General features: G+C 37.3%; 1 protein-coding gene across 2 annotated transcripts; it reads right to left on the minus strand.

Moving 5' to 3' along the window:
• Positions 1-340: 340 nt before the first annotated feature.
• On the minus strand, positions 341-11,363 carry LOC125860043 (probable serine/threonine protein kinase IRE). 2 transcript variants are annotated; one of them, XM_049539939.1, is made up of 17 exons: positions 10,690-11,362; positions 10,255-10,322; positions 9,966-10,142; positions 8,588-9,868; positions 6,472-6,644; positions 6,091-6,340; positions 5,772-5,864; positions 5,495-5,635; positions 5,305-5,397; positions 4,911-5,115; positions 4,468-4,553; positions 2,464-2,552; positions 2,133-2,184; positions 1,968-2,024; positions 1,707-1,877; positions 1,412-1,492; positions 341-1,153 (listed from the first exon to the last, which is right to left on the minus strand). In XM_049539939.1, the coding sequence occupies exons 1-17, from the start codon at positions 11,093-11,095 to the stop codon at positions 1,064-1,066; spliced, it is 3,513 nt and encodes a 1,170-aa protein (XP_049395896.1). In that variant the 5' UTR covers positions 11,096-11,362; the 3' UTR covers positions 341-1,063. The 2 variants fall into 2 exon arrangements, 1 of the variants encoding a protein (XP_049395896.1); XR_007445805.1 differs by lacking the exons at positions 341-1,153; positions 1,412-1,492 and having other exon boundaries at positions 1,715-1,877; positions 2,464-2,526; positions 10,690-11,363.
• Positions 11,364-11,854: the final 491 nt, after the last annotated feature.

The raw sequence follows: 11,854 nt of genomic DNA on the forward strand, positions 1-11,854 counted from the left end.
TCTGATCTAATGCTATCTTTGGGAGTTACTGAGAATTTGATATAAGGAGAATAGCAAAAAAAGAACAGAAAAAACTTCTATCCTCACTTGGAAAGAAAATCAGATGGTAGCTAAAGTCATATTGGAGACAGACAACTCCGGAAGACTTTACTCTACATTTTTACTCAATTATAAGGCTAATAGAGAGTTCCTTTGTGCTTTTTCGTTGAATTCTCTATCAACTTCTTTTCGTTGCATAATAGATATGAAATATGAATGATAAAAGAAGAAAACATCCAGGAAGAACGATGAAATGACACGAGTTACTATTGGAACGTCCAATTCTAGGAGGAAAAGTATTGATCCGAGGACTAAACTGTTAGATAACTAAATTTCAGCAAATGTCTTCTACTGTAGTAACAATCAGAAATCAGAGTTTCTGGAGATCACAGTGATTGGCTGATTGCTTGTAAAACTTCCATCTTCCATCAACATACTATATTCTTGGTAAGGGAGGAGCAACTTTGATGGCCTCCCAAGATTGATTTGGTTATACCTTTGTTTTCCCCAGAATTTGGGTTTGATATTGAAATTTTGAGAATCTAGGCTTGGGGTTCCCAATAGCAGGGACTAAGTCAAGAATACCGGAGATGTCTACTATTTGGACTGCCACAAGCATTGTCAGTGGTTCAACGGCCATTTCATCCTGAACACTGATAAACTGCAAAATTTTACCATATTGAAGATCACTTATGTACAATCCCTAACAAAAGGGGTTGAGGAGAAGGGAAGGGTGCAATTAAATGGTATCTACTTATTTTCCACACCATTTGAGATCTCTTCAGTGCTTGAAATACATCATTGAATGTCAAGGCGGTACCGTTTGCAGCACAACCCTCAATTTGGCAGGACGCGGACCTATTAAACCAAATGATCAACATCTCTTCACCTGGGGGCTTAGCTGAGGTGGAGGATAGATCCTATTACGGTTGATGCCATCACATTTTTGTCGTGGAAATGCCACTCAAGCACTAAGAAACAAAGAGAGACAGCATGTAACTGCAAAAGCTGCAATCTCTTTTTCTCAAGGAACCGATGGGTTTGCAGCTTCTACTGATTCTTTAGAGTTCTTTCCAATTAAATCGTAATTAATAGAAGCCAGCTGTGACAAGTTCTGGAAACATCCAAGGAAGAAAGATGGAAGGCAAATTAGATAGAGAAAAGAGGTCAGTTAGTACATTAATTAGAGAAATATAGTAACTAAATCTATCGTGTTCACTAGTTCCTCTCAAACAGCAGCAAGAACATCAGGTCAAATGTGCTTGTCAATCAATACTCAAGAACTCATCAGAATATGTAAAGCAAAAACAAGAGATTTATATCCATGAATGTTATTCAAACAATAGGGTAGTAGCAAGGCAGCATTTCTCACCTTAAACGAAAAGTTACTGAAGGAGTAATTCACATTCAGGGAAGGAGTACTAAAGTCTGCTAGATTACCACATTCATCTCCCTGTTATGACAAATTCTGGGTTAGAACAGTGATAACAACAACACATACCAGCAGTTAGTGGGCATAGAGAAAAAAAACTGTGTTAATTTATGTATTTGAATATCAGAGGGTCAAACGGCAGGCAGGTATAAACCAGTAGTCCTTCTCTATTAGAAAGCCAGGTCATAATCAAATTTAGACTTTGATATGCTCTGAAAATCTGAGAAAGGTATACCTCTTCATCTTGTGGATTGCTGTATGAACTGCTGCCAAATGAAGCACTGCCACTCTCACTCAACTCATAAAAATCGCTACCTCCATTGACATTCTCATCTTCTGGATTCCAAATGTAACGGCTCATAAAATAGCTAGTGTCATGTGCATCAGCAGATGGGACAAACGTAGCCTGTCGAAATTAATTACAGCATTATTATTCCTCCACTGAATAAATCAGTTTTATTGGAGAGTGGAGAGAAGATAGAAAGAAAAAGAAAACCTTTTGCCTTGCAAGTGTGTCCCAGTTGATATCCCTAAAGAAAGGAAGTCGCTTTACCTGTTAAAATAAAGAAGGTAAAAAGGAATAAACTTGAATTTTCTTTTACATTTTGCATTTATAGAAGTAGCTGGATTACAGTGTAACTTGTTAATGGGAGATTTTTACCTCTCCTGACCCTGTTGCACCTAACCTTTGAATTGGGTTTTCGTTCAACAACCTTACGAAAGCAAAAATAAAGTCAAGCACATAAGCAGGCAGCTTCCTAATCACGTATCAAATATCTTCTTGATAAAAGCTACTGAGACTGTTATGAGTAGTATAGATAGATTATTTAAACATGTGAAAGAAAATGGTAAATATCAACCTTTTTTTGTATTTTTTCTAGAAAGCATATAATAACTTCGAGGGTAGATGATAGGGGTTTCGTTGGCCTTGCCAATTCAGAACCACAAGTCTGGTAATTAACTAAAACCAAGACCTTTGTTGCAAGACTTACTTGTTAATCAAGTCATATGCTTCTACGCTCATTTCCTCTGGTATCTTGGGCCAAGGTATGTCCCTGTTAATGATATTGTCAAAAATTTGCTGCAACAAAATAGGAGCTTGATATTAGATTCTATCACACTTTTATACATGTCAAGTGAAATAAAAAAACTACTATGAACTATCAACTCATTAGCAAACTTCTTCAAAAGAGATGAAATGAATATAGAGAATTTGACCAATTGGAGCCAAGAAAAACTACCATACGCAGAAAAGCCCTTATTGAAAAACCCAAATAACAAGCAGAACGAATAAAATAAAGTTAAAAAGCATTTGGCTCTTAAATAGGTTCATACAATTAATATAGCAGCACCAACAGAACATAAAGAACCTAAATGCTCCTCATGAAGTAATCTGTTTCGAAACAATTGGTCATAGATCCAAGAATTAAAAGCACCGGAAAAGCAATCTGTTCCAAATTTTAACAACCAAAACATACCTTCTGATGCATTCAGAATTAATTGTATTGCACTCAAGAATGTATGACAAAATTAGAACAATGTAGTTGGTGCAACCAATTATATAACTACATGTTACAGTACCCCAGGACTGTCAACTTAACAAAATAAGAAAACAGGAAACCCAACTATAAAGGAAAACACTCAATGTGGATATTTTAACCAGAGGTGTGAGCGGTTGGTTGTAGCACGAGTTAGGAGAAGGAGAGGTAGTCTGAAAAAGAACTAGGAAGAGGTGATTAGATAAGACATAACACAACTTCAGCTTACTGAGGACATGATCCTAGATAGGAAGGTATGGAAGTCGATGATTAGGGTAGAAGGTTAGCAAGTAGTCGAATGTTGTCACACTTTAGGTGGGAGAGGCAGGGGCTAACCCCATCTCCTCTCCTTCTTATTCGTAGTAGTATTTAGAAATCACATAGTTTCTTATTCTTCAATGCATTTTACTATTGGTTGATTCATTTGCCTTGTATCTCGATATTTTGTTGTCATATTTTCTTACAACCCTGCTTCGAATGTTTGGATTAGCTTATTTTAAGTAGTTTTTGACTTTTAAGCTATTTTTTATTTTTAGAGGTGTTTGGGAAAGACAAAGTATTTTTAAACACTTACTTTTAGGCCATAAAAGTACAAAAATAAGCTAAAACCCAAAAGCTAGGCATGACCAATTTATGGTTATTAACTTATAAGCTACTTAAAAAAAAGTCAATCCAAACACCCCTTTACTTCTCTTTTGAGACCAGGATCTATTGGAAGCCGTCTCTCTTCTCCATAAAGGTAGTGATAAGGTTTGCATACATCTTACCCTCCCCATACTCCACTTGTGGGAACACAAGTAAGTTGTTGTTGTTGTGTCCTTCCAGAACCATAAAGCTCATCACTAGTGTGTTACAATCATGGAACACACTCTCATCCATCTCTAAGGGGCGGGATCTAATGTTTTTGTTATGGGTTCACGCAAAACTAGTTGTGTTTGCATTGTACTGCATTTTGATTAAGAAATTTCACTAATATCTATAAATATTTGAGTAGGAACCCATAAACTTTAAATCATGATTCCGCCTCTGTATCTCTAACATGTTTCTCCATATATTCAACTATACTTTTTGGTGAAATTACATAGGAAGTTCAACATAAAGACTGAAAAAAGATACACACAATCATCCAAGTTCATGCTTCAAATCAACTTATTTGTCACAGTCTACAATGAGGACTGGTCATCCTGCAAAACTACAAATCTGTGATATCCATCTAAGGGGGAAAAAAGTTGCAAAAGAGAGGGAAATCCTGATTTAATGAGATTTGAAAAGCATTCAACGTTGATATAATCTTGCATCTAAAATAGCCTTTAATATACTAATCAGCATTAAAATCAAGTAACAAGTAAAAGCATAGTTAACTCTACAAAAGAAAAAACTGTTGAGTTGTCACAAGGCATGCCGAGGCCATCTCTCCTTGTCTAGTAGTCTGCAAATTATCAGGCATAGAAAGCATACCTGAGGATGTTCTGCATTAAAAGGAGGAATACCAACAAGCAGCTCAAACAAAATGACACCCACTGACCACCAATCAGCTGTGGCACCTAGAAAAGAAAAATAGATTTATTATAGCAGAACTCATAATGAAACTTGTATAAAAATATATGCACTCTCTCTCCTACTAATCAGACACAGCTTGGATTAAGAATGGAGATCACGGTGTTGATTTTACTTAACAAATATTTTAGGTGAAAGTAGAAACTTCCAAAATAGTTCTCAAAAGCTGGTTTGATATGAAACATGACGTGTCTAAATGTGAATTCTTGACTAGTAATGGAGATGTAAGAGTCGTAGAAGTTCGTCAAACTCTTTCAGATGTTCCAGAGGGAAGTGCGCTGCATAAACTGGGAAAAGGGAGTAGTTTGTGACTATGAAAGATCAATTGTCAGATGGGTCCATACCATGTCCCATGCCGAGAAGTATCTCGGGTGCTAGATAATCAGGTGTGCCAACAACTGCATTTTTCTGCCTCTGTTCTCTTTTGAGTGAATTTTCATCCATCGTGGATCTATCTTCCCCAAGATAGGCAGAACTTGGAACTGATGGTCCTGCTAAGTCATCAGTGCTATTGATGAGACCAACCTTTGAGAGCCCAAAATCTGTTAACTGTTATTATGAGGATTAGATTGTGAGAACTAGGAACTAAAAGAAAATACAAGGTACATAAGATGTTGTCAAGCTCTTTAAACAATTGCCTGAAATTCAGCTCAACTTAACGACAATAACTCCAACACACAAGCTTTTGGACCTTTAGAAAACTAAAAACAGTAGTAGTCTCATAAAAGTATTTTTTACCTTGATGTGACCGCTTGGACTAATCAACAAGTTATCTGGCTTCAGATCTCTATGAATGATATTTAAAGAATGGAGATACTCCAATGCAAGAACCTGAAAAGGAAAAATGAGATTTATATACAACTTCTGAGAATGGTAGAGAAGTTGGTAGCATGTTGAAGTCTAGCCAGCCTATTAAATTGGTCCTTACTAGTTCTGCAATGTATATACGTGCCATATCTTCCTCTAAGCAGCCCAGATTTCTCAGCAATGAAAAAAGATCCCCACCATTTAGGTACTCCATGACCAGATAAAGGTTCTCCCTGCATGTGAAGGAGTAAAAAAAGCGGACCTGTTCACCCACCAGATAACCATTAGTATGGTGTCTTAGAAGTGCTTTGTTTCTTATTTTAACAGTTTGATATATGTTAATTTCCAACAAACAAAACTTGGTTCACGAAGGAAGAGTATATCTGGCATTGACTAACCACAAAAGGATTGCGGACTGATATTAAAATGTCTCTCTCAGCCAATATACTTTCTACTGAATTTTTGCGTATCATGTCAGCCTTTTTCAAAACCTGTGAAAAATAGGGTCGTTAAATTCAGGAGATGAATGGAACTACGACCTATACTCGGTGGGAAAAATTCAGGGAAGGAAGCTTCCAGACTTTAATTCTGAATAAATTAGTGGATGGAACCATGGTGTATGTAGGTGTATGTTAGTTTCAGCTAGTTGCAACACATACGGACTGATAAGAACATCTCCTGCAAATTACTTGAAATTATTATCCTTCAATGGGATACCTTGATTGCGAATAAGTCACCTGTTGCCCTTTTCCTGGCGAGGAAAACTCTACCAAAAGCTCCCCTACTGATTGGTTTTATAATTTCAAAATCTTCAATAGATGTTCGTTCCTTGGACAATGTATTTATAGGGCTTGCACGCATACTGCGACTTGAATCATCTTCTGTTGAACTGTCCTCGTCACCTGTGGTATTGGATGGTTCCACTCTTTCATCTTCAATGTGCCCACAAAGTAATATATATTTCTCCCTGTAGAGTTTGAGAAAAGATGCAAAGTAGAACTAGAATGACATCTGAAGTCAAGATGAATTAAAATGGAAACATAATCTCTTCTTAATTTCTGTGAATGTTATCAGTTTTACAAGAATAATAAAACTTACTGCAATAGTTTCTCAATACGTCTCCCAAAGGTCTCAACAACAAGAGCATCCACCTTCCTATCCTGGATTGCATATTTTAGGTCTTCAAGTCGGTCAAGCAAGTATTCCAGTGTACTGTAATCATTGTTGTTTGCATTGGAAACTGATCGAGCAATATCCAATAGCTTATTTATCTGCCATGATTCTCCACAATATAATTAACAGACTTAATCAACATCCAATTGACAAACAAGGTGCCTATACTATTTAAACCCCAAGTAGGTGGTACTAGGAGTATAAATGTCTAAACTATGACAACAACCAGAATATGAAAATAATGATCAACAACTTATAGTGTTTATAAAGATGCAAACCCAAATAGTAGCTTAGTTGGTGGTTCAATACTCCTACATATGCAAACCTGAGGTTCATCCTCAACTTCCTGCTACTAACTTCAACATTTTAGGGCTAACTTGGTCCATTTGTGGTCGTGTCTTTATGCGCACCATCTACCTTTTTAAAATTTTTCTTGAAAACATTCTTAATTACATTATTTTACGTTATGTTTTTGCAAACAATTTCATGTAAAATACAAAAGTAAAGTATTATTCCAAAATATGAGCATGCAGCAGAAGTTTGCCATAGTTTATAATAATAACAATATGGGACTGCTGCCTGTTTGATTATTGGGTTTTAGGGAATTACTAGTAAAAATAAAACATAGAAGTTTAGGAGGTAGCCAGAAGAGAGAGAGAAAAGATGAAGTTTGGAAGAGGCAATTTACAAGGGAACTCTTCTGAAGGACGCACTAACCATGTCATGGACCAAAAAAAGACTTGGGGGGAGAGCGAAAGAGCACAAACATGTAGTTGAAATTCTTCTGAAAGGGGCATCAACTATGTACATGAACCAAAAGGACTTGGAGCAAAGAAAGCCTTGGTCTTCTTGTCAGGGAAGGATCTAGGGGGGCGGGAGGGTGTTGACCCAAACCCCTATGCAAAAATTACACGGTATATATAAGGTAATTTTTTATTTTTCTGTATATATAAAGATTTTGAATTCCCTAAACATAATACTAGAGGTTGGCTTAGTAGTTTATGGAATTCAAAATTCATCTTGAGTTCCAAGTTCAAATCTCAAAGAGTACATTTTTATTTTTCAAACCCCCTTAGTGAAAATCCTAGATACGTCACTGCTTCTTGTTCCAAAATAATTCCTTTGTATTACTGCCACACTTCATTGATGATTTATTTTTAATTGAACTCCAGCTACCACATACAGTAAAACCATAGCACTTTACTCAGTTTGATATTGGTATCTCATAATTGCTAGATATCAGCTCTTGTACCATTTTTAGATTTTTTTCGTTCAAACCAACTGGGATAATTATTCTGTCATAGTCCTCTCACACAATTTCTTCCAAATTCATAATACCAAGAAACTACTAAAGTTAACTCAAATCTAGAAAATAACCTATAAATCGAGAACCAGCAGAATTACATTAACTGTCAATTATACAGAAACAGATAAAGGCTCAACAATCTCAATCATAGAACTTTCTTAATAGAACATCTGTCACCATATGAATTTGCTGAACTTCCCATCACGAATATTAAATATGTTTGAGCAAGACAAGGAGGCAAAACAGTTGAAAATATAAGATAGGTAACTTTGATGAATGATTTCAAGTACCTTAACAGATAAAACAATGTATACCACAAAAAGCCTAAAATATCTTTAACTGATGAAAAGAAAAAACACCAAATCCTGTAAATGTCAATAAGAAGAAACCAACTTTGCAATAATGACCGCATACGAATAAGACCAACCTTTGCCAAAGAAAAGTTTCTTGTATTAGATTGGGATGTCCTACTCTCCATAGCACAAATAGTTGAATTTGGGCTAAAAATATAGTTTAAACAAAAACAGATATTTTATAGTTTGTATACTTTAGCGTACATTATATCTTTCTTAACAGTTATCCAAAAGAAAAACAAGCAGCAATATGTAAAGGTTTGAGTGAAATGATTTTAGCTGTATGTAGTAGATTGCAAATGTAACGGTAAGATTAAAATGAGTAACCTCAAGAAAACATCTAGAACTGAGAGGAAAGTACCAGAAATTTCATTTTCTATACCTGCTGATAACTTTCATGTTCAGATACCATTATGCGTCCACTCAGCATCAGCTCAATCTGACCAGTTCGTGGAGTCACTAAAGGTGACCTAGGTGTTAAGCTCCCAGCTAATGACTGTTTCTTAGATGTGTCAGTCAAGCTGTTGACATTTTCCAGAAGACATCTACTATCAGACTCAGGAAGACAATCTAGCATGTCTTCAGAGCATCGTTGAGACAAGCCATTCTGCTTGACTAACAAGGCATTCAACTCTTCAGGCATATTCAATGTAGACCCTCTTGATACATCAGGACTTCCTGCCCCTGTGTCTGTACTCTTTGGAGTCCATGATTCAAGTATTCTTTCAAGAGTATCCACAACCCTTTCTAATCGTTCATTTACTGTCCATCCCTTTAAATCACATCTATCAGCAATCGTACATATTCTCGAGTGCTGTTCTACGTACACAGTTGGTATTTCAACTTCGCATATTCGACAAATAAATGAATCTTCATATGACAAGCAAGGTTGATCCCACATTCCCCAATTTACCTTCTTAATCTTTAAAGTTTCCTCAGAATTCTCAGGAGGGCATAATGGAGTGTTTCCAAAATGATCCATCTCCTCTTTGTGTTGCAGACTATCAGTCTTGTCCTTGGATGGGGTGGTTTCAACAGAGTCATTGCCCCTGCAGCTTCTGTCAGCTGCAGAAGGAAGCTTCTTCCATGACGACATTCTGTAGCTGTTTGCAGCAGAAGAAGCAACACTTTTTGCAGTGCTAACCGCCAAGGTATCTCTGACTTCATTTGTGCGGTCATGTTTAACAGGCAGATTGCTTTGCTCGTATCCTAGGAACTTTTGACCTCTTCTTGCACTTAAGTCCTGGCTTTTTGATCCACTAATTCGTTCTGGATAAAATCCAAGGTCACTAAGTTGGTGAAAAGACAAAATGTGGTCTTCATCATAACCACTCTCCTTCTGGAACTGCACAAGTCTAGTGCAACGAGTGAGAATAAACAGAAGGCGGGTGTGAGCTTGTTTTATGGTTCCCACAGGTAACTCTTGACGGTGGTCATCTAGAGTCTGAACAATGCCTTCACACTTTGACCAGAATTCACTTGGTGGCATCTTAGTGCAACGCCTTGCTGTAACCAGCAAATCTTCCAAACTCTCTCTCCATTCAGGATGAGATTCTGAAGTCTTCTCAAGTATCCCAACCACATCTCCTGCAAATATGCCTAGGTCAGAATTGACCTCTTCCTTTAATTTGTCAAATTTTGCTCGAACCATCACCATAATTTCCTGTGAATGGCATATCAGACAGTAAAAAAAGGATAAGCATGTAAAAGGCCTCAGGCAGCAAATGTGGCATAACGGGAGCTAAGAAAAGCCAACATACTTCCACACGCCCTAGAGCACGAGACTTCCAAAACGGAAGTGGGCGGACTCCTTTTGAATTTAGTTCATGAGAGAAGCTTTTGATATCTGGAACTCTCTTTCTACGACCACTGGTAGCTTGCAGTATTGCCTGAAAACGTGGAGATTGCATTTCCTTGGAAGAAGCTGCATGACTTCCCTATTTTGAGAAAAATTACAATGAATTTGCTTCACCAAATGATTAAATTAACTTTTCCAAAAGGAATATAAAATCATGAAACAAAAGGAAATAAAGTAAAAGGTGAGTTCACCTCTGCACTTGAAATACTTGGTGGCGGCACTTTCAAAGGTCTTGACTGACTCCATGGAACTTTTTTACCTGAAAAATTACGCACTATTCAGAGTGGTAGTTATATGTTTCTTCAGTGATTTCTCATGTTAAATTTTAAAATTCTCAAACAATCTTCCGCAGCCACCACATTTGTAAAATAACTGGTATTGTTTCAGTACAAAGACAAGGGATCATAGCTTGTTTCCGAATTCTCTTACGGATGGAGACATTTAGATTTAAGAAGCGATTTCATATTTATAAGTTACAAAGTTATTTGAGATTTCAGATCCATAGAGGTGCAAATATTCCAGGTTTTGAATTGAGATACATAAATCCAAATGACTGCATCCAAACAAGCCCGAGAATCTTAATATTTCTTTCACAAGGATATAATTAAAGGGAACGCAAAATCCACCTTGTTCGGAAGAATTTCCAGCAGGATGTTGAACAACGGAGGATGATTTAGAGCCTACGCTGTCGACTCCATCAAATGGAGTAACGAAAGAATTGCAAGCCCTAAGAGGTGATGGAGAGGAACGAGTCCTTATATGGTTTAGGCCGAGAATTGAAGCCTCGTTCGTCAACGATGTTTTGCTTCTGCTTTCATGATCTTCCTCCTCATTAGCGTCTTCATCAGGAAGACTATCTTCAGCAACTGGATGGTGTCCCGGTATAGGAGGAATCTTCCTTAGCTTCAGATTAACGGAAGGCGACGTTGAAGGCGTCGGAGGCGCTTGGCTCCGGTGGGAAGAATGTGAACTGGTGGCGATCGGATTTAGTTTTTTTTTCTCAGGCTCGAGATTACCGGGAGTCGTCGACATTGTAGTTGATTGTAGGATTAACGATCCGGTTCATAATTGCATGGTGATCAAAGAAGTAATTGATATCGCTAATCATCAATTTTGGTTAATTAAGTGAGAGAAATTTGATACTAAAATGGAAATTAGGATTGGGAAATCCAGATTTTGGGATAATTAAAGGGAGAAGATTAAAGAGTTTGAAGAAGAGGGAGATTTTCGCGGGAAAGGGGGAAGTTAGAGGGTGACACGCACGGAGAGGGGTGTATTGGAAATGGACAGAATTCGTTAATTCACTATATTACGTGCTTCCAACTACTGCGACAATATGGTAGTTAACTTGGCAACTATCTTTGAGAAGCAAATATTTTAGGGTGTGTTTGGAACGAAACTAGAGAATATCTCATGTTACTTGATTAGTAAGAAAGAAAATATTATTCTAAAGATATTCAAGTATAATATGGGTAGATATAACGATATCAAACCCGAAATAATTCATCAATAACACAAACCCAAGCACCTATATTGACCACAACTCGAGATTCGACCTGACCCCAACACCGGCTCATCCTGAAACTCGACTCAAACCTGAGATCTAGGACATGACTCCTGACCCAAAGACCAACTCCTAACTCTGACTTGAGACTCTAGACCCAACCCTTGACCTTGACCCCGACTCAAAACTCAATCCTCAACTCGACCATGGCCTAACCCTAATTCATGATTCGACTATGACCCCAACCACGACTCGGTAGCTAATTAACCCCGACCTTAATCCCAAAC

The sequence above is a fragment of the Solanum stenotomum genome, chromosome 3 (assembly GCF_019186545.1).
Source record: "Solanum stenotomum isolate F172 chromosome 3, ASM1918654v1, whole genome shotgun sequence".
NCBI classification, from domain to species: Eukaryota; Viridiplantae; Streptophyta; class Magnoliopsida; order Solanales; family Solanaceae; genus Solanum; species Solanum stenotomum.

Excerpts from the sequence above, each read along its gene's own strand:
- LOC125860043 (XM_049539939.1), bottom strand. The coding sequence starts at position 11,095 with ATGTCGACGACTCCCGGTAATCTCGAGCCTGAGAAAAAAAAACTAAAT. Across the intron at positions 4,554-4,910 it reads ACTTCTCGGCATGGGACATG|GTGCCACAGCTGATTGGTGG; the intron begins GTATGGACCCAT and ends TTTCTTTTCTAG. Across the intron at positions 1,493-1,706 it reads GCAATCCACAAGATGAAGAG|GGAGATGAATGTGGTAATCT; the intron begins GTATACCTTTCT and ends TTGTCATAACAG.